General features: G+C 46.7%; 1 protein-coding gene across 1 annotated transcript in view; it reads left to right on the forward strand.

Annotated features, from left to right (window-relative positions):
* The window catches only part of HTRA3 (HtrA serine peptidase 3), a 52,956-nt gene extending 36,444 nt beyond the window's left edge, over positions 1 to 16,512 (forward strand). Inside the window, exons 7-9 of the mRNA XM_006875307.1 lie at positions 12,424 to 12,472; positions 15,518 to 15,613; positions 16,347 to 16,512. Of these exons, the coding sequence (XP_006875369.1) occupies positions 12,424 to 12,472; positions 15,518 to 15,613; positions 16,347 to 16,512 (311 nt within the window). The remainder of the gene's footprint in view (positions 1 to 12,423; positions 12,473 to 15,517; positions 15,614 to 16,346) is intronic.
* The last annotated feature ends 7,254 nt before the right edge of the window (positions 16,513 to 23,766 follow it).

Below are 23,766 nucleotides of genomic sequence, written 5' to 3' on the forward strand. Positions count from 1 at the left end.
TCACAACAACAACAACAACAGCAGCAGTGACTGATGGACTCAGTCTTTAGGCTCTTCTGAGTGCAGAGGGTTGGGGGCCTCCTGCCCAGAACAAGAAAATGGTGGCCCTGGTCTCAGAGGGGATCCTAGTGAATGTAGGGCCAGCATGGCTGTTGCCACCACAGAAGACCCAGGGCTGGGAAGTGACTGGCCTGGTTCTTGTGACCAGAGCTATCTCCTTAACGATCGATGGAGTCCTGGTGTGGTGCTGCAGATTAATGCGCTGGACTGCAAGGTTAATGGTTCAAGCTCACCAGCCGCTCCTTGGTAACCCTATAAAGGGTCACTATGAGTCGGAACCGACTTGACAGCACTCACCAACAACAACAATAATTCAATGTGCCTATTTTCCACCCATATTTCTTCTCTGATGAAGTATCTACGTGAAATTTTTCCCGTTTTTACTTTTAGGTTGTGTTTTATTATTGAGTTTTGAGAGTTCTGTATAAATTTTGGATCCATGCCCTCTATGAGATACGTGGACTGCAAAATTCCCTTCAGGTTTGTGGCTTGCCTTCTCCGTCTCTTAGCTGAGTCTTTAAAAGAACAGAAGTTCTCAGTTATGATGAACTCAAGCTTATTGGTGTTTTCATGTATAGACCATACTTTTGATGCTGTATTTAAGAAATTTGTGCTAATCCAAGACCATAGAGATTTCTTCTGGACATTTGTCTTTGTAGTTCTGTGTTTAGGATTATGCCACAATGTGAGATAATTTATTTGTTGTTCGTTGTTTTCAGTTTTATTCTAAACTGATTGTTTACATGAGAGAACATCAGTTTTACACTCATCCTATCGTAGTTCATTTCATTGCAATAATTACAATCCCTTCCATGCATCATCATTCAACAGTATTTGTTTCTATCCCTCTGTTGTTCGTTTTGATTTTTTTTTTTTTTTGGATGAACTCTGAAGCACTCAGGAATATATAATGAAAATAATTCAAACAACCAAATGGCACACTCTACAAGCCTGCCCCTTGGTCGTCAGCACACAGCCCTTCTCTCTCTCTGGGTCTAAAGTCCCCAGCTGCTCCATCTCTCCACGTCATCATCTCTGGCTCCATCTCAGGCATCACTGCTTCTCTGAGTAGGGTCCCGCTCTCCGCTCTTCTCCCTTGATGGTCCCAGGGACCTCCGCCGCTCCTAGACTGCAAAGTTAATCACCCCTCTCCTTGCTATAAAATGTCCACCTTTATTTACATTTCCAACCCTCACAATCAGTCCTGATAACAATTATTCCCTACTGCACTACAAGAGTCTTATCCCCATCTCCTTTGTGAGTTAATTTTAAAAACATGAATAAAAATTATTATTTTGCTCATGAATGTTCAGTGGTTCCAGCATCATATCTTGAAAAGACTATGCATTTTCCCCATCAAATTGCATTTACACCTTATGTCAAAAATAAAATGACCTTATTTTGTTCCACTTATCTGTTTGACTATGTTGATTTTGCACTGCCTTGATAACTGTGGCTTTGTAATATGTCTTGAAGTCATACCATAAAAGTCTTCCAGCTGTGGTCTTCCTTTTCAAAGTTATTTAGCCTCTTCTACATCCTTTGATAAACTTCAATATCCTAGGCATTAGTGGGCTGAAATGGACTGGTATTGGCCATTTTGAATAGCCATGGTTTAGTATGCTGGGAATGACACATTGAAGAAGAATGACATCACATTCATGATAAAAAAGAGCATTTCAACGCTGCCTTAGTATATCATGCTGTCTGTGATAGGATAGTATTCATCCACCTACAAGGGAGACTGGTGTTGTACTGGGTTACAAGTTGAGCTGCTAACATTTTTAGGACTCCTGGTGTGGCGCTGTAGGGTCAGTACTGGACTGTGAAACACAGGGTCAGCATTTCAAACCCACCAGCTGCTCCTCAGAAACCCTATACAGGCTCGCTATGAGTTGGTAACCCACTTGACGGCACTTAACAACAACAAGGAAGACTAATTAATGACATTATTATTCAAATTTATGCACCAACTAGTGATGGTGAAATTGAAGCATTCTACCAATCTCTACAACCTGAAATCAATCCAACATTAAATCTAACTGTAGTCACAGTTACTGGTGATTGGAATGCAAAGGTTGGAAATAAAGAGGAAGGACCAGTAATTGGAAAATATGACCTTGGTAATAGAAATAACACTTAAAATAGCATGATACAATTTTGCAAGACCAACAACTTCTTCATTGCAAATACCTTTTTTAAACAACATAAAAGATGATTATATACATGGACCTCACCAGATGGAATACACAGAAATCAAATTGACTACATTTGTGGAAACAGACGGTGGAAAAACTCCATATCATCAACCTAAACAAGGCCAGGGGCATACTGTGAAACAGACCATTAATTGCTCATATGCAAGTTCAGACTGAAGCTGAAGAAAATTAAAGCAAGTCCACAAGAGCCAAAATATGGCTTTGAACATATCCCACCTGAATTTAGAGATCATCTCAAGAACAAATTTGATACATTAGACACCAAAGACCGAAGACCAGAAGAGTTGTGGGATGACATCAAGAACATCATACAGGAAGGAAGCAAAAGGTCATCAAGAAGACAAGAAAGATGGAAAAGACCAAAATGGATGTCAGAAGAGACTCTCAAACTTGCTCTCCAGCATAGAGATGCTAAGGCAAATGAAAGAAATGAGGAGGTACAAGAGCTGAACAGAAGATTTGAAAGAGCAACTCGAGAAGACAAAGTCAAATATTACAATGAAATGTGCAAAGATCAGGAGTTCAAAAACCAAAAGGGAAGAACACGCTCCACATTTCTCAAGTTGAAAGAACTGAGGAAAAAATGCAAGCCTCAATTGAAATACTGAAGGATTCTCTGGGCAAAATACTGAATGAGGCAGAAGACATTAAAAGAAGATGGAATACGCAGACTCACAGTACCAAAAAGAAATGGATGATGTTCAGCCATTTCAAGAGGTAACACATGATATGAATGAAGAAGTTCCAAGTGCACTGACAGCATTGACAAAGAACGAGGCATCAGGAATAGATGGGACACAAATTCAAATCATTCAACAACCTGATGAAAAACACTGGAAGTACTCATCTATGTCAAGAAATTTGGCCAACTGATTGGAAGAGATCCATATTTGTGTCCATTCCAAAGACAGATGGCCCAATGAAATGTGGAAATCATTGGACAATATCATTAATATGACATGCAAGTAAAATTTTGCTAAAGGTAATTCAAAAATGGCTGCAACAGTACATTGATAAAGAACTGCCAGAGATTTCAGCCAAATTCATATGAGGACATGGAACGAGGGATATCAGATGGATCTTAACTGAAAGGAGAGAATACCAGAAAGATGTTTACCTGTGCTTTATTGACTATGCAAAGACTTTCAATTGTGTGGATCATGACAAGCTATCAACAACATCGCGGAGAATGAATATTCTGGCACATTTAATTGTGCTCATGAGGAACCTGTACATGGACCAAGAGGTAGTTTTTTTTTGTTTGTTTGTTTTTAACAGAACAAGGGAACACTAAATAATTTAAAATGAGGAAAGGTGTGCACCAGGTTGTATTCTTTCACCATACTTATTCAATCTGTATGCTGAACAAATAATCTGAGAAACTGGATTATATAAAGCATAATGTGGCATCAGGATTGGAGAAAGACTCATTAACAACCTGCGATATGCAGATGATACAACCTTGCTGGCTGAAAGTGAAGAGGGCTTAAAATACTGATAAAGACCACAGTCTTTGTTATGGGTTGCACCTCAATGAAAAGGAAACAAATATCTTCACCACTGGACCAGTAAACAACATTCTTATCAATGGAGAAAAGATGGAAGTTGTCAAGGACTTCATTCTTCTTGGATCAACTATCAACACTCATGGAAGCAGCAGTCAAGAGATCAGATGACGTATTGCATTAGGCAAATCTGCTGCACAGGAACTTTTTAAAGTGTTGAAGAGCAAAGATGTCAGCTTGAGGACTAAGGTGCGCCTGACCCAAACCATGGTATTTTCAAAAACCTCACATGCATGTGAAAGTTGGACAGTGAATAAGGAAGACCGTAGAAGAATTGATGCATTTGAGATTGGGTTTTGGAGAAGAATATTAAAAGTACCATGGGCTGCCAGAAGAACAAACAGATCTGTGCTGGAAGAAGTGCAGCCAGAGTGCTCCTTGGAGGCCAGGATGGTCAGACTTCATCTCTCGTACTTTGCACGTATTGTCAGGAGGGACCAGTCCTTGGAGAAGGACATCATGCTTGGTAAAGTGGAAGGTCAATGAAACAGAGGAAGACCCCCAATGAGTTGTATTGGCACAGTGTCAGCAGCAATGGGCTCAAAAGAAGTAGCAATTGTGAGACTGGCACAGGATCGGGCAGTGTTTCGTTCTGTTGTGCAGAGCGTTGCTATGGGTCGGAACAAACTTGATGGCACCTAATAACAACAGGTCCTTTGCATTTCTAGATGAACTTTGAAGCAGCTTGCAATTTCTACAAAAGCCTGATCATATTTTGGTGATGTTTGCAGTAATTATATAGATCAGTTTCACATGCTAACAAGGTTGTCTCTTCTGAGCCTAATACATCTCTTAGCTTTCGATTTACTTCGGTGTTACGTGTCTTCTGTGAGATTTATTTCAGTTTCTTACTTTTGATAGTATTATTTCATGTGGTGGTTTCTTTTTGATTGTAATGTCCGATTGTTTGTTATTGGCATATGTCCATAAAATGGACGTTTCTATGTCTTATATCTTGTCTCCAGCAACCTTGATAAATGTGCTAAACAGTTTTAGTTGGTTTTTTGTTTTGTTTTGTAAATTTAATCATGTTTCCTACATAGACAATTAAGCAATCTGTAAATAAAGACATTTTCTTTCTTTCAAATCAAAATGGCCCCCACCGCACCCCTCCTTTTCCTTGCCTCGCTAGAACCTCCTCTGCAGTTTTGAATAGAAGTTGTGAGAACAGATATCCTGTCTGGTTTCTAATCTTAGGGGGAAATGTCCACTCTTTCACCATAAAGTGTGACAGGTTCAGAAATTCCCTTCCTATTTCAATGGATGTTGGACTTTCTCGAATGCTTTTCTGCATCTTTTGAGATGATTCTATGGTGTTTGTTTGTTTGTTTTCTTTTTAGTCTGTTAACTAGTAAACTGCATTGTTTTGTTTTGTTTGAATGGTAAACAAACTTTGCATTCGTGAGATAAGCCCCAACTAACACACTGCTGTCGAGTTGATTGCAATGAATGGGTGTCTGTATAAGACAGGACAGAGGTGCCCCATAGAGTTTGTGTGGCTTTGATAAGCAGACTGCCTCTTTAGTGAGGAGTGGCTGGTGGGTTCAGGCTTCGTACCTTTTGGGTAGCAAACAACCCCTTTAACCATCAGGGTATATGATCCGTTTTATATAAATGTATTGTTAGATTTGATTTGCTAAGATGTTTAAAAGAATTCTTCCATGCATTCTTATGTGGCATCTTAGTCTGTGGGTTTCTTTTTATTATACAAATCAATGGATTTTGGAGTGTGGTACACAAGGTCAGCTGTTCAAACCCACGAGCCCTCTCCAGAAACTCCTTACACAGTGACTGTGAGTCCGAAACTGACTTGATGTTGCCTAGCAACAACAGCAGTAGACTTTAATCTATGCTCAGATATGGGCCGTAACCAGCATAGTCTGGGTTAGAGCATTTCCATCACTTCAAAACAAACCCCACACTACAGGAATGCTTGATGTTAATTATGGGGGGGACGGGACAGAATGCACAGTGGAGAGGGATGGACAGGAACTCTGTTCTTGAGCACAATTTTTCTATAAACTTCAAAGAAAATCTATTTTTTCCTAAAAACAAGGACCAACATCCATCATGAACAATTTCAACAAAATCCTCGTCAATAGAATCCAACAACATAGCAAAGATAATAATACATCATGAGTAAGTAGGAGTCATACTAAGGAAGTAGGCATGGTTCAGTATCAGAGAACCAATGTAATCTACCACATAAATAAAGAAAATAATCACATGATCATGTCAATTGTCATAAAAAATGCACTGGACAAAATCCAAGATTCATTCACTCAAAAAATAGGAATAAAAGGGAAACTTCTCAACATAATGAAGAGCATCTATACAAAACCAACAGCCAGCACTATGCTCCAGTGAGAAAATGAAACGTTTCCCCTTGTGAATAGGAGCCAGACAATAATGTCTTTTATCACTACTTCCGTTCAATATTGTGCTGGAAGTCTTAACCACAACTGAAAGATAAGAAACGGAGATCAAGGCATCCAAGTTGACAAAGAAGAAGTAAAACTATTTGTAGATGACATGACTGTATACATAGAAAATCCCCAAACTCTTGGACCTCATTGAAAGATTCAGCAGAGTGGCAAGGTACAAGAACAACACGCAAATATCAGTTGGATTCCTCTACACTACCAAAGACAACTCTGAAAAGGAAATCAGGAAAACAATACCATTTACAATAACCACCTCAAAGATGAAGTATTTAGGGATAAATCTAATTAGACTAACAAAAGACCTACACAAAGAAATTATAAAACATTCCTATAAGAAACCAAAAGAGACCTACAGAAATGGAAGAATATGCCATGCTTGTGGTTTGGAAGACTTAATATTATGAAAATGTCAACACTACCCAAAGCAATCTATAGGTACAATGCAATCTTAACCAAGATTCCAACACCCTTCTTTAAAGAGATGGAAAAACTGATTTCTAACTCTATATGGAAAGAAAAGAGATCCTGGATAAGCAAAGCATTACTAAAAAGAATAAACTAGGAGGTCTCTCACTTCCTGATTTCAAAACCTATACCACAAAGTCACAGTTGTCAAAACAGCCTGGTCCTGGTACAACAAAAGGCACATTGATCAATGGAAATGAATGGAAAACTGTCCATCTATGGACAGTTGATCTTCGACAAAGGGCCCAAATACATTAAACAGGAAGAGATCATCTCTTCAACCAATGGTGCTGGAAAAACTTGAAATTCATTTGCAGAAGAATGAAACAAGATCCATGTCCCACACCATATACAAGCCATATACAAACATGAACGCAACCTGGATTATCTAGAACTATAAAGATTAATGAAAAACTGGGGACAAACTTAGGGGCTCTGGCACATGGCATAAATACACTATCAAATATAACTAAGCACAGAGACAACAGAAGACAACATAGGTGACTGGAACCTCCTACAACTTAGACACTTGTGTGCATCAAAAGATTTCACCAAAGAATCAAGAGAGAGCACAAAGACAGGGGACAAATTTTGGCAAAGACATATCAGACAAGGGACTACTGTTTATAATTTATAAAATACATCAACACTTCAATAAGACGAGGACAAATAATCCAATTTAACAAGGCAGTGGACGTGAGCAGACACTTCACCAAAGAAGACATTCAGGCGGCCAACAAACACATGAAGAAATGCTCACGGTCATTAGCTACTGTGGTTGTTGTTAAGTGCCGTCAAGTCGGTTCCAACTCATAACGACCCTGTATAGGGTTTCCAAGGAGCAGCTGGTGAGCTTGAACCACCAACCTTTCAGTCCAGCATGAGAGATGCAAATCAAAACAACAATGAGATATCATCTCACCTTAGCATTCATAACAAAGTTCAAACAGAAAACAACAAATGCTGGTGAGAGTGTGGAGAGACAGGGACCCTCCTACCCTGCTGCTGGGACTATAAAATGGTGCAGCCCCCGTGGAAAATGTAGGGCGCTGTCTCCAAATAGAACTAAGGTATGGCCCAGCCATCCCTCTGCTTGTTACATATGCTCAAGAGACACGAGCCATGACACAAATAGATCCATGTACACCCATGTTCATTACAGCACTATTCACAATAGCAAAAAGATGGAGACCATTGAACAGAAGGATTAAACAAACTTGGGCACGTGAACACAATGAAATGCATTGAAGAATAACAAATCTAGGAAACATCTCACAACATGGATGAACCTGGAGGACATTGTTGTTGTTGTTAAGTGCCATCGAGTCGGGTCCGACCCATAGCGACCCTGTACAGGGTTTCCGAGGTTGTAAATCTTTACGGGAGTAGAACGCCTCATCTTTCTCCCGCGGAGCGGCTGGTAGTTTCGAACCGCTGACCTTAAGGTTTGCAGCCCGATTCGTAACCACTACGCTACCAGAGCTCCTTTGGAGGACATTATGCTGAGTGAAATTAGTCACAAAAAGGCAAATATTATATGAGACTAGTATTGTAAAAGAGTTTTTTAAAAAAGGTTTTCATGCGAAAAGAAACATCCATTGATGGCTAGAGGGTTGTTGTTGTCATTGTTAAGTGCCGCTGAGTCAGTTCCGACCCATAGTGACCCTGTATAGATAGGGTTTCCAAGGCTAGAGGGTAGACACGTGTTAACTCTGGCAATGAGAATGGCAATATACCACAAGAGGGAGGTTGGAAAAAGAAAGATTAAAAAATAATAATAATAATCCATGGAGTTGTACAATATAATTGGGTAAATTGTGTGGTTTGTGAATTACATCTCAGCCAAGCTGTGTTTTGTTTTGTTTTTTTAAAAGAAACCCGTCCTTGTTAGCTCCCACCATCCCTACCTCTTTGGCCACTTCTACCCCAACCCTAAGCGACCAGTAATCTACTGTAGTCCCGTAGATTTACCTGTTCTGGACACGGATATGAATGGAATCATATAGGATGCACTCTTGTTTCCACATAGCATAGTGTGCCCGAGGTTCATTAGTACATGGTGTAGTACGTATTCGTTTACTCCTATTTGAGCTTGGATACATCCCACTGTCTAGATGTGCCACATTTTGTCTATTCATTCATCTGTTTACCACTCCTTGGCTATCTTAAATAACACTGTAATACCCATTTGTATACAAATTTTTGCATGACTACAAGCTTTCGTTTCTCTTGAATGTATATGTAGGAATGAAATTATTGGTCAATATGGAAACCCTGTACAGGGTCGCTATGAGTTGGAACCAACTCCATGGCACATAACAACAACAATATGATGAGTCTATGTTTAATCATTCCTGAAACTGTCAGATCATGTTTCAAAGTAACTGCATCATTATGTGAATCCTAATCTCTCCCTATAAAGAGCTCCCTATAAAGAGCTCTGGGAGCGTAGTGGTTACGAAACAGGCTGCTAACCTCAAGTTCAGCAGTTTGAAACTATCAGTGGTTCCGCGAGAGAAAGATGAGGCGTTCTGGTCCCGTAAATATTTACAGCCTCAGAAACCCTGTGCAGGATCACTATGAGTCAGAACTGACTCCACAGTACTTAACAACAATCTCTCCCTATAATCACAAACTTGTTATAACCTAATTTTATATTTTCGCCATCCTAGTGGGTGTGAGGCATCCTGGGATACCACTGGAGGATTATAGCAGGACCGCAAGGCCTGTTTGAACCACAAGGTCAGCAGTGCAAATTCACTAGCTACTCCTTGTTGTTAAGTGCCTTTGAGTCGATTCCGACCCATAGCGACCCTGCATAGGGTTTCCAAGGAGCGACTGGTAAACTTGAACCGTCAACCTTGCCATTCAAATGACTTTGCAGTCTGGTGCATTAACCCACAGCGCCATACCAGGACTCTTAGCTACTCCTTGGACACCCTATAATGGGTTTGTATGGGTCACAGCCAACTTGATGGCACTTAACAACAGTGGGTGTGAAATGGCAGATAATTGGGATTTTATCTGCTTTTTTTCTTGAGTGAACTTTGTTGTTGTTGCTAGGTGCTGTGAGGTTGGTTCCCACTCATAGTGACCCTGTGCACAATAGAATGAACCCCTGCCCAGGCCTGCACCTCCTCACAATTGTTATGTTTGAAAGCATTGTAGCAGCCACTGTGTTAATCTCTCTCATCGGGGTCTCCTTTCTTGTTGTGGCCCCTCCACTTTACCAAGGACTAGTCCCTCCTAATCACGTGATCCAAGTATGTGCGATGAAATCTCACCATCATCACTTCTAAGAGCATTCTGGTTGTACTTCTTTGTTCTACTGGTGGTCCACAGTACTGCCAATATTCTCCTCCAACACCATAATTCAAATGCATCAGTTCATCTCCTTGGTCACTGTCCAACCGTCACGTGCCGTGACTTGGGTCAGATGCACCTTAGTCCTCAAAGTGACATCTTTGCTCTTTAACACTTTAAAGAGATCTTTTTTTATTTTTTTTTATTGTGAATTGAGTGAAAGCTTACAGGGCAGATCATCAGTTTGCATTCAACAAATCATACACCTTGTTTCATTACAATGATTCAATCCCCTCCATGTACCATCAGTTAACAGTATTTCTCTCTATCCACTTTAACTTTTTAAAAAACAAACAAACATAAAAACCACTCAGGTATAAATAATAATTTAAACCACCAAAGTGCACACTATGCAAACCTGCCTCCAGTCCACCAGCTCTCAGTCCCTCTCTTTCCATGAATCTAGAGTCCTTAGCTGCTCCCCCTCTCCATGTCCCCATCTCTGCCTCCATCTCTGGCGCTGCTGCTTCTCTGGATAAGGTCCCGTATTCTTGTATTCTTCTCCCTTGATGGTTCTATGGTCCTCTGTTTCTGGACTGTAAGATTAATTACTCCCCTGTTTTTGTTATAAAACTTCTACCTTTACAATTGTGACAGTCATAGTTAGTCACTATTGAGTCATAAGAATCTTATCCCCATCTCTTTTCACCAGACCCATCTAGACAAGATGAAAACTATTCAGTGGGGACTCTTTCTTCCCCCACACACTCTTAAACTAACTCCCTCCTGAAACCTTGTAAGCCAGTCACTTCATGCCTTTATCGCTCTAAAGAGATCTTTGCAGCAGATTTGCCCAATGCAATAGATCACTGGATTTCTTGGCAAATCAAACTGCTTCTATAGGTGACAAACCAACAGATGGGTGGTGGGAATAAGCTTTAGTCATTTGCAAATTTCAAGGAATTTTCCATTTTCTGTAAGTTATCCAATGTATTTTAATAAAGTTGTTCACCGTATCCTCTTGTTGTTGTTAAGTGCCGTTGAGTCGATTCCATCCCATAGCGACCCCAAATAGGGTTTCCAAGGAGCAGCTGGTGAGCTTGAACCACCAACCTTGCAGTTCCAACAACTTTGCAGTCTGATGCATTAGCCCACAGCGCCACTCCAGGACTCCTCTTGGCATCCTCTTAACATCTGTGGGATCTCTAGTGATGTCACCTCTCTCGTTGATCCTGACAATTGTGTCCTCTCCCTTTCTTTCCCGCTCAGTGTGGCTAAATGTCGATCCATTTTATTGATTTAAAAGAACCAGCTTTTGGTTTCATTTACTTTCTCTGTTATGTTTCTTTGCCCAATTTTATTGATTTCTGTTTTACTATTATTTCCTTTCCTCTTCTTACTTTGAGATTGATTTGATCTTTTTCTTGGTGTTTAAAGCAGGTCAGGTCATTAGTTTGGGACTGTTCATCGTTTCAAAATTAGTTCTATTAATTTTCCTCTAAGGACTGCTTTATCTACAACATGTTGCTTTTTTTTTTTTTTAATCCCATGAAAATACTTCCTCATCTCCCTTTTTGTTTGTTCTTTGAAGTTGGATTCCTTGTTGTAGTTACAGGAGAATGAAACATCCCCTGTACAGTCAGCTGTTTGATTGTCTGGTTCAAAATGGCCAATACCTGTTGCCTGGCTCACCACCATCTTGGTGCCCTCACCCCAGTGCCTGGCAGGAACCTCCAACACAGCAGCCGGATCATAGTCTTGTGCTTTCCTGGGCCTCTGGGGAAGAGGGAGGTGTCCTGGGAGGCCCTGTCTATGGGTTGCTCTGTTAGCTCTTTGTAGAAAGTGTTGAGATAGGTTCAAGAATGCAGGCAGAACTGGGCTGGAAGCTGCAGTTGAAGAGGCTTCACAGTGGCTGGACAGAGTGGGAGGGAACAGGGGGCATCAAGGAGGAGACTCCCCAGGCCTGGATTTGGACAAAGGAGACAGGTCTGAGATGCCTCTGGTTCTGGCTAGAGGGGCTGCACTCTATGACTTGTGTGTTGTGTGGCTGATGCCCCACCACGGGGCCCTGCATGAGGCCCACATTCCCAGGGCATCAAAGGTGACTTCCTTATGTATGGGGAAGGCAGAGGAAGTAATGGTTCAGCTCTGACTGGAGGCTCCAGGAAACACCTGCTGGCTGTCAGGGGTGGGCTTGCAGCCAGCAGGGAGATCAGACCCAGGACCTGAGGACAGGGTGATCTGTTTGGGATCGAGCTGGACAAGTCAGCCGGGAGGAGAGGCCCCTGATCTCTGCTGTTTTCAGGAAGGTTTCTATCCCTGGTGGTCTCGGAGGTCTAACGGAGTCTGGCCATGTTTTGTTAGCAGACTGGAAGAAGCGCTTCATCGGCATACGGATGAGGACCATAACATCCAGGTCAGTGTCTGGAGGGAGACCCTGCACCCCTCAGGCTACCCCACACCCCAGCCCCACCATGCCGGCTGCTTGTGGGTCCTCAGAGGGGCAGGCCTGCGAGTCCAGGACACCAGTCCCCTTCTCTGCCTGGGGGTTCTTTCCTTCATAGCCCCGGAACTCCATTCAGGCACCCTCTCCTCCAGGAAGCCACCTGGATTTATCCTGAGGCTCATAACAAATTATCCAACATGGGAGGGGGAGCCACAGTGGGTTAAGTGTTGAGTTGTGAACTGAAACCTTAGAGGTTCAAACCCACCAGCTGGAGAAAGAGGAGGCTGATTGCTCTTGTGAAGCTGTGTCATCTCAGAAGCCTTCAGGAGCAGTTTGAGTCTGTGCTATATAGAGTTGGTATGAGTCAGAATCAACTCCAGGGCAGTGGGCTTGGTTTGGGGTGGGGGGGTGTACTCACTCAGTCTGGAGACTAGGAGTCTGAAACCAAGGATCTGCAGGGCTGGGCTCCCTCGGACGCTCTAGGGGAGGATTCTGGAGGCCCAGCCATTCCTGGGCTTGTGGCCATGTCCCTCCAATTCCAGCCTCTATCACCATGTGGCTGTCTCCCCTCTATTTTGTATCCAAACAGATGCCTTTCTCTTAGAGATCCCAGCCATTGGGTGTAGGGTCCTCCTTAGCCCAGGAGAATTTTCTCTCAGTATCCTTCCTTCACTAATTACTTCACAAAGACTAGAAAGAGCTCATCTAAGGTTCTGGGAAGACATGAATTTGGAGGGTACTCTTTAGCTCAGTGTATCTTCCAAGTCATCCCATTTTCTCTCCTTGCCATTGCCTGGGTCCTTCTGTGGGAGGCTCCTGTTTGTGGGGTCCATATCCCCCTCTAACCCTGAGCTCCTGGACAGCTTGTCCCTCTGCTCTGCCCTTGGTACAGTGCCTGCTGCAGAGTGGGCACTCAGGTTGGTGTTGTAGTTAACTCCAAGTGTTTGAACTAGGCAGAGTCATTGCGTTGGGGAGCTCAGGGGAGAACTGAGGCAGGTTCAGTTGACAGAACTCTCAAACACATGCTGTTCTGTGCCATAAAGTCAATTTCAACTCCTCTCCACCATCTACAGCCGAGTAAACCTTCCCCATAGGGTTTCCCAGGCTGAAATTTGTATAGGGGCAGGCCATCACGTCTTTCTCCCATGGAGTGGCTGGTGGGTTCGAACCACTGATCTTTCAGTTAGCAGTTGAGCCTTAACCATTGCAGCACAAACCTACACAACACTGTCATCCTGGGGGTTGACATCCCCATCCCCCACGGACCTTCTCCCATGACAGACCAGACGGAATCCTCAGTGATGCTCATTGTCAAATTTCATCGTAGAGTAGACCTATAGTTGTAACTTGCTTAAATAAAATGCCTCTTAGATTTTATGAACACTAACAATGAAGTTGTTTTGTAAAATCTTTCTACGTCGACTTAATAGTAATTATAAGTAATTGTGTGAAAGCCATTTTTAATTTTTCTCCTTTTCCTTTAACAATGACTTCATTCTCCAAAAAAATCATGGCTCTAGGTTCCATCCTGTTTTCAAACACCTGTCCATCCAATCATCCATGTAGTCACCCCTCCATCCATTCAGTTATATATCTGTTCATCCATTCATGCATCTAGTTACCCATCCATCCATCCATTCATCCATCTAGTAACCCATCCATATATCCAGTCATCCATCTAGTAATCCATCCATTCATCCATCTAGTAACCCATCCATATATACAATCATCCATCTAGTAATCCATCCATTCATCCATCTAGTAACCCATCCATATATCCAATCATCCATCTAGTAATCCATCCATACATCCAAGCATCCATCTAGTAACCCATCCATACATCCAATCATCCATCTAGTAACCCATCCATCCATCTAATAATCCATCCATACATCCAACCATCCATCTAGCCATTCAACATCTAACCACCATTATCCATTGATTCCCCATCCATCCTGTATTCAAACACCTATCCATCCATCTACCACCCACCCACTATCCATTCCCCATTCATCCTCTATGCAAACATCCATTCACCCACCATTCATCTGTTCATGCACTCAATCGTTCCTCCATCCAGCCATCCACCCATCATTCATCCACCATCACTCTATCCATCCACCCACCATCCATACATACAAACCCTTCAATCATCCATCTATCCATCCACCATCCATTCCCCATTCATCCTCTATTCAAACATCCATATGCCTAGTCTCTAGATTGGAATAAATCCCGGTGTTGTCTCAGGGAGTGCTGGTGAGCCACTATAGGATAAGCACTAGACTGATAACTGCGAGGTTGATGGTTCAGACTCACCAGCCACTCCTCGGAAACCTTAGACAAGGTCACTATAAGTCGGAACCAACTCGATGGCACTTAACAATAGCAACATTAAAAGGAGTGTGATGGCTCCATATGATAAGCACTGGACTGCAAACCACAAGGTCGGTCAGTGGTTTCAGCCATCAGCCGCCCCATGGGAGAAGGATGAGGCTTTCTGCTCCCCCCACGATTTAAAGGCTCAGAAGCCCTATACAGGGTCGTTATGAGTCAGAACTGACTCAATGCCACTTTAAACAATAACCACATAGTAACTGACCCTCAGACTCACAGTCTGGGCAGGGGGGCTACCAACAAGCAAACAGCCATGACAATTACATGTCATCCTCAGAGTGACACTGTGGAAAAGTCCAGAAAGCACCAGGCTCCCTGCTCTCACAGGGGGAGAGGAGGCAGCAGTCTGGGAAGACTTCCTGTAAGAAGACAGCCCAGTTCCTGGACATGTGGTCTTCCTTCCCCTGCCCCCACTAGGTTTTTCTTAAGGAGCCACTGACTAAGGGGGCAGGCAGACACCAGTGACAACCCTGAGTGGTCAGTGGCTGGACAGGGCACTGGTAGCCAGAGAGAGAGCTCCACATCTGTCCTGAGAGGCAGAGGGAAGGGGTAGTTTTGTCCCTTGGAGCCGGTTCAGGAACGCAGAGATTGGCCCCTAACAGGTGAACTGTCTTTCAGCTTGGTGGAAGAACTGAAGGCTAGTAATCCGGACTTCCCAGAGGTCAGCAGTGGGATCTACGTGCAAGAGGTTATTCCAAACTCACCTTCTCAGAGGTAGGCTCTGTCCAGGGGTGGCAGGGAGGTGGATGGGAGATGGGGGGGGAGGGGGTCTGCTGCACTGCCCTGGCCAAGTCTGTGGTTAGCATTGGGCATCCTGGCAAGGTGAGACAACGGGACAGGTGGAAGCTGGGGGAGACTGCAGAATGCCCTTTCCTGGGAGGGAGAGGAGTGGAGGCGGAAACATGCCTCTTGTCTCTCCCCAATTCTGTGACTGACTGGGCCTCAGTCTCCCCACCTGTCAAATGGGTATAACCCAACCTGTTCTTTCAACCCAGGGACAGGATGTTAAGAGCAAATGAAAGAAAGCATTGTTGTCTTTCAATGTACTGCATAGAGAACGAGTACTTTCTGCACCATTGTTAAGGCATTTGCTGTGGTACAGATACAATGTAACCATGTGTTGGATGGCTCCCTGAGAAAGACTAAACAAATCTCTCCCCTCTACTTTGGCCTCACAGTTGCTGGGTGGTTCAGACAGTGAATGTGCTCAGTTGGAGGTTTGAGTCCACTCAGAAGACCTGTCAATTACTTAAAAAAAAACTCAGCCACTGAATTCCTGTGGAGCACCCATGGGGTTCACTCAGAGGCTCCTGGTTTAGGTTTTTGGTTTAAGACCTTACAGTCAGGGCACAGGTTTTCTGGGGGTTGGGGACGGGGGCTTCAAATTGTTGATATAAGCCCTTCAAAGGCCCTGGCTGGGGTGACCGAGTATCTCCCCTGTTGGCAGAGGTGGCATTCAAGATGGCGACCTCATCGTCAAGGTCAATGGGCGCCGTCTGGTGGACTCCAGCGAGCTGCAGGAGGCTGTGCTGACGGAATCCCCGCTGCTCCTGGAGGTGCGCAGGGGCAACGAGGATCTGCTCTTCAGTATCGAGCCTGAGGTGGTCCTGTGAGGTGGTCGTGATGGAGGATGGATGGATGCACAGAGGGGGGTGTGCAGTAGACCAGCCTGAGGTGCTGACCTGACGAAACAGAGCCATAGCCCAATCCCCAGGACCAGAGGCCAGGCATGTCCACTCCCTGCCCTATGCCTTGAGGCTGACCCTATGCAGATGATACAGGGGGTGGGGGGAGCAGCCAAGGTCATGGGTGTCCAGAGATGACATCTGAGGTTCCTGGAGAAGCCCAGCTCTCCCTTCCCCTTCTCTGTCCCTGCTGGTCCCTCTCTCTGAAATGCCCACCTGGCCCTCCTACACTGTCCCCTATTCAGCCTTCAGGTTCCACACCCAAGCCCTTTCCCCAGGAAAGCCTTCCTGGTCCACAGCCCTACCATGTTTTATGACCAGTGCTGTCCACCCCACTGCCAGGAGCCTTGTGGGCAGTAGACACCAGCTTGCCCTGCCATGTTTTTCCCCCACTCAGGAGGGCATCGTTTCAGAGGGGACCCAGGACCTGCCAGGAGAGGGCCCCATGCAAGGACTGAGCCGGCTGCAACCCCACACCATGCTGCCCTGGGCAGAGCAGATGACCCTCAGGGGACAGAGCCTCCTCTCACTGGGGACACATATTCCAAAGTATATTGTGAGCTTCCCTGTAAAATCAAGTCACACATTGCTTGTACTGTAAGTTTTTCTACTGTATGGAAATTAAAGTTTACGCAAAGGAGTCCGGACCTCCTACTGGCTGCCAATCCCCTCCCCACAGACCCACACTGAACACTCTAAATACCTAAATCAGCGTCTTCTAGTGGGCAGTGTGAAACAGCTCTCAGTCTGTCCCTCCCAGAGTTCACTCACCCCCCTGGACAGACACAGAATCCCACCCACCGTGTCTTGACCATTCGGAGTTGGAGTCTGAAGGATGTTGGGGGACAGACGGCCAGGGCAAGGGCCACTGGTGCGTGGGTCCTGGGAAACGCGTGGAGGGAGGAGTGGGGGAGCATGATGAGTGACGGTGGGGTGCAGTGGGGTGGGGGTGAGGGTAAGAGGTACCGTAGAAACAACAGCCCCACCACAGGGTCACTGGAGGGTATTATGGAACCATGTCTGAGGTGCCTGTTTATAAAAGAAGCCCACTCTCATCCCTCCAACCCGCCCCTAGGCAGCCCCCACCCTCAGCTCCGTCTTCCGGATAATTCCCTGTGGGTACAGCGGTCTCAGATTTGGATGACGAAGCTCTGGATCTGTCTGGACCGAGAGCCCACGTCCTCCCGGGGACCACGATCTCAGGCCACGCCCTCCAGCCACGCCCACCCGTTCCCCGGATGGAGCAGGGGCTGTGGGGTTTGGACACCAAGCATGCATCCCGCATCTGCGCTTGCGCAGTGATCAGCCACACCTCTGAGTCTCAATGCTGGTGTGGGAGGTAGAGTTCACAACGTTTCCTTAGCCACTAGGTTCTTCTGGAAGGAGGTGCTGGGGCAGGGGGCAGGGGGCAGGCGGTGAATGTGGACGGTGACTGAGGCAGGGGGCAGAGAGCCTACCGGGGGTCCACAGTTGTCCTATGAGGACCCTCAGATTGAGCCGTAGAGGGACTCCTGCAGCTATAGCGGGTGGAACTGGGGGCACTCCCACACTGCCCAGACCTGGACTCTCCTAGTGACGTCCAATACAACACCCCAAAAACTACGCTTGGCTCCTCAACTGTCTTCCTCCCTGAGACCCGGACCCGGGGAGGGAGGGGACTTTCTGTGGGTGCAGACCTCCATCACCACTGTTTTTTCAAAGGAGCAGGTTTGGGGGGGCAGGAATGAGCGTGGGGGTAACGACTCGAGCCTCCAGAACGGGAATCAGGGGGAGCCCCAATCCTGTCGGCATCCCATTGGGGTACCTTCTGGTCCATCACCTCCCCTTCCCCCCTCAGGCTGCCCATCTGAGAGATGGGGGGTGGGCACTGGGGTCTCTGCTCTGTGACTTCTGCAAACCCGGGGTACCCCCTCTCGAGAGGAGGGACAGCGGCTGTCTGCTGGCCCTTAGCTGATGCCCACCCGGAGGGCCCTTTAGTGCTGGGCGTGGGTTCAGCCAGGGTCAAGGCCTACCCTCGGGCAGCCACGGGCTCTGACACCTCTGCCTCTCCAGGCCTGGCAGCCAGCCCCCTGGCTACTCCCCAGCTGCGCGCTCGCTCCGTGAAAAACAAGTTTTCCCGGAGCTGGAGCCACCAGCTGCCCGCCCTTGTGCAATCATCCACTCTGACGCAACGCGGGCAGCTGGGGTGGCCACCTGCCCGTGCCTGTGCGCGGTCCTGCGACGCCGTACGCCGTAAAAACACGGATGCTCATGTTGCTCCCCCATCCCCCGCCCTTCCCTGTGCCCTGCCAGAGTCTGCCCAGCCCCCACCGTGCAGACCTCCACCACCTGCTCCTTGGAATTTTCCCTCACCATCCCATCCTCCGGACCGGACACCGCACCTCCCCAGGGCAGGGGTCCTTGAGCACATGCAACCCCTGATATGCAGGCCGTGGGGACATCAATAGGCCAGCGCAGGGGAAGACACCCATTCATGCACTCCCTCCTCAAACCCCTTCCCCCCACCCCCAACTTCTCCTCACACTGAGGACTCTGGGCCTGGGGAATGGGAGGCACACTCCGCATCACCAGGAGGAATGCTTAATGGGCAGTGGGACACATCTGGGTGCTGGACCCGGTGGTCCCAGTACTCATTGGGCCACTATCTCCAGCAGTGGAGACTCGGCAGCAGGGCCTGGGCAGACATAGCAGATCCTGAGTAGTGCTAACGGGTAGCAATCTCTGCTTCTAACCACCCAGAGATGCCTGGGAGAGAAAGGCCTGCAGAGCTACTTGTCAAAGATTAACCAGTACAACCAGTATGGAGCCCAGCGCTACGCTGACACGCTCTCAATCAGCTCCTTGGCACCTGGCAGGGATGGTGCTGGAGCTCCGGGGGCTTGTGTGTCCCTGCACTGACTCCGTGGCCTCAGTCCCTCCATCCTCCGACATGCCACCTTCACTTCCTGACTCCCCCTCACCTCCCTGGGAGTCCTTAACCTCAGTTCACCCGGGCTCAGCAGACACATGTGGCTCCTACTAGGCCTTGGGCAGCAGCAGGAACACTGGAGTACCCCCAGGTGGCTCTCCTGGCTCTCTGTGCTGTCAGAGCTGGGGGCCTGGTGGGAGGTATGTCCTCAGGGGCTTCTGAACAAACAGCTGCAGCCAGCAAGCACAGGTTCAGGACAGCACCACAGGCCCGGGTCCAGATGCCCACTCTACAGAGGCAGAAAGTGATCCCCAGAGTGGGACAGCCATGTTCCAGGTCACAGGGGACTGACATCAGGAACACTATTCCAACCCTGCCTAGACCAGGCAAGAGTAATCAACTGTGGCCCCCACTGCCTTGGACGCTGCAGGTTAATGCAATGGATGGTCAGGTCTATACGAACCTCAATGTCAGCAGTTCAAGCTCACCAGCTACTCCTCAGAAAACCCTATACAGGGTCTCTATGAGTCAGAACTGACTCGACAGCACTTAACAACAACCACTGCAGTAAGTACAATCACCCATGCCCATTCTGGGGCTGGATCAAGGTCACCAGCAGAGGTTCATGGGATGACAGGCCTGCAGTCACAACACCGTCTTTCCATGATATTCATGGCATGCATGATGCACACAGTCCACATGGGTGCATGCACTGCACACATGAGTATGCACACACAGCATGCACATGGCCCACACAGGTGCACACATAGCCCACACAAGTGTACACACCGCTCACACATGTGCACACACACAGCCAACACGAGTGCACACACACAGCCAACATGAGTGTACACACAGCTCACACGAGTTCACACACGGCCCACAGGAGTGCACACACCACCCACACATGTGCACACATGGCCCACACGAGTGCACACACCGCCCACACAAGTGCACACACACAGCCCACACAAGTGCACACACAGCCAACATGAGTGCACACACAGCTCACATGAGTGCACACACACGTGTTCACAGCCCACAGACCGCCCAGCTCTGGAGTGGACATTATTGAGTGTGGGCCCGGCGTGTCCTGTGGGCCTTGCTCCTCATGGTCGTGGTGTTGTTTCCAGAGGGCTTCTGAGCCCCGTGGGGTGGTTGTGCTGTGTCTACAGGGTTTCCAGATGGACTCAGAGGCACAACAGTGTGGATTAGCGTCCAGGTAACTGTGTCGACCTGGTCCAACCTCCCTTCAAATTCATGTGCATGTGTACTCAGACAGACTCCTATGCCCACCACACACACACACAGCCCCCATGTACACACACACTGAGGTCCAGATTTGTTGATTATAGCAAGAGTGGCGAACCTTTTTTCTGCCAAAATTCATAACATCTTTGACAGGCCACACAAAACTATTAAATTAAAAATTAGCCTGTTACATTTGGTCAAACATGTAATATTTATTAACTCACCCCTAACGTGATGGCTGGAGTCCTGGTGTGGCACTATGGGTAAAATGTGCTTGACTGCAAGGCTGGTTTGGACTGCAAGGTCGGCAGTTCAAGCTCATCAGACACTCCTCAGAAACAATATACAGGGTTGCTATGAGTCGGAACCAATCTGACAACACTTATCAACAACGTGTCCAGGAGTTCTGTTAGCATAGTGGTTACGAGTCGGGCTGCTAACCTCAAGGTTAGCAGTTCAAAACTACCAGCTGTTACACAGGAGAAAGATGAGGCTTTCTGTTTCCATAAAAATTTACAGCCTCAGAAAGCCTATGCAGGGTCACTGTGAGTTGGTACTGACTCCATGGCACACCACCACCACCAATGCCCTGGTGTGGCATTGTGGGTTAATGCTCTGGACTGCAAGGTTGGCAGGAATGGATTGCGAGCAGTCATCTTGGTTATCCCTGGGGTGCGGGCAGCTCATAGTGTCGGCATGTGAACAAAGCCCCTCAGTGTGTAGGAAAGGAGAGTGAGAAAAGCGGGTGGAGGGACAGCGTGGGTGGCAGGCAGTCCGTGCAGGACTCGGGGTCTAAGAGTCCAGGGTCAGGGACCAGGATGGCACCACTTAGATCTTCTTCTGTGCTGCCTCCGCTCTGCTGAGTGTTGTGGGCTGAACATCTTCATCACTAAGTGCTGTCCACAGTGAACCTGTATAGGACTTCTGGGAGTCGTTGGTGGGTTTGAACTGCGTAATAGTATCGTTTTTCAGGACCATGAAGGAAGGCAACAGCAGATCTTGGAGGTTATGGGTGGTGGGTGGAGAAAAGTTCAGTTCTAGACATACTTCAGCTTAGTCTGAGGTGACTGTGAGAGCAAAACAAAACCCAGCCATCAAGTGGATGCTGACTCGCAGCGACCCTATAGGACCAGGTCAAAGGGCATCATGTCTTCACAGAAGTGGACTACCGAGCAACTGGGACCTTCCTTGGTTAGCAGCTGGGCTGTTCCAGCCATTCCTGTAAGTAACGCGAGGCTGTTAATACTGCTGTTATTATTAAGACGGTCAGCGAGGTCCACAAGGTCTCCACGTTCAGTGGCTTTGTAAATGAGCACGGCGGGGGCACCCCTTCAGGGGCAGATGCCCTACCAATAGGATGTTCGGCCTCCTCCCACCTGTCTGGCACCTTGATTTGCCCAGCAGGAAGTGACCATCCTGAGAGATGACCTGAGGCATGCTTCTGCCCAGCTGTCGTCCTATATCTGGGTAGGAAGCTATGATGTCTTCATCCGCGGGAACTCAAAGCCCCCGCCCAGAGCCTGTGTTACTCACAAGTAGAGCCATTTTCTATTCTGGTGTCTCAGAGGAGGGCCTGTTTGTGGATGGGATCCAAGTTGGCCGATCTCTTAATAATGTTTACTTTTCAAGCTGAAATGGGTCTAAATATAGGCCTGAGAGAGGTGCCGGCTGAGATGTGGGAGCTTAAGGAGGGGGCTCCAGAGGGGAAGTGAAGGGTGTACAAACATGGCAATGCCCACAGACCTCCAGGAACTCACTGTCTGAAGAGCTTCCCCTTTGCCTCCCAGTACCAAATGCACCTCCAGGAGCCTTCCCTGACCCCCTGCTGGGGGTGGCCTCCAGGCTCCTACTCTGCCATCTGTCTATGTGATACCCTTGAGGACTGGTCCTCTCCCTTGTATCTCTGCATCCCCAGCACTTGGCTCAGGTCCTTAGTAGAAATTGTGGTTCTAAACTGACTTGCGTTCCCACCTCAGCTCTGCCACCCTAGCTCTGTGGCTCAGGTGCTGCTCTCTCTCTGGGCCTCATGAATGTGCCCGGACACTGGTTGTAAGGCTCAGGGTGGCCCCTGTTCCCTCCTTGCTGCCCTCAGGCTCCATTTCCACCTGGAACAACCTGAACATGGACTTATGCTGAGAACAATGATGCTGCACACAGGGGGGGATTCTGTTTGGATCAAATGGAACCTTCAGGTAAGGCAGAATTACAGCATGGGGTGTTTGTTTCCATTGAGTCAATTCCAACTCAGAGTGACCTTGTAGGACAAAGTAGAGTTGCTTCACCTCCTGGAGAGTTTGAACCACTAACCTTTTGGCTATCAGCCAAGTGTTTAACCATTGCATCATCATCATCATCACCATCACCATCACCACCACCATCATCAACATCATCACCATTATCATCATCATCACCACGATCAGCACCATCATCACCAGCAGCATCATCATCACCATCACCACCATCAGCACCATCAGCACCAGCACCATCATCATCATCACCACCATCATCAACATCATCACCATTATCATCATCATCACCAGCATCAGCACCATCAGCACCATCAGCACCAGCATCATCAACATCATCATCACCATCACCATCATCATCATCATCACCATCACCACCATCAGCACCATCAGCACCAGCAGCAGCAGCATCATCATCACCATCATCACCACCATCACCATCATCATTATCACCATCACCATCATCATCACTACCACCATCATCAACATCATCACCATATCACCATCACCATCACCATCATTACCATCATCATCATCACCACCATCACCATCATCATCATCACCATCATCACCATCATCATCATCACCACCACCATCACCATCATCACCATCATCATCACCGTCATCATCTTTATCATCACCATCAACATCATCATTACCTTATCACCATCACAATCACCATCATTATCACCATTGCCATCATCATCACCACCATATCTTCATCACCCTCACCATCTCACATTGTCAACATCATTACCACCATCATCATCACCATCA

Source organism: Chrysochloris asiatica, unplaced genomic scaffold, assembly GCF_000296735.1.
Source record: "Chrysochloris asiatica unplaced genomic scaffold, ChrAsi1.0 scaffold00319, whole genome shotgun sequence".
Lineage (NCBI taxonomy): Eukaryota > Metazoa > Chordata > Mammalia > Afrosoricida > Chrysochloridae > Chrysochloris > Chrysochloris asiatica.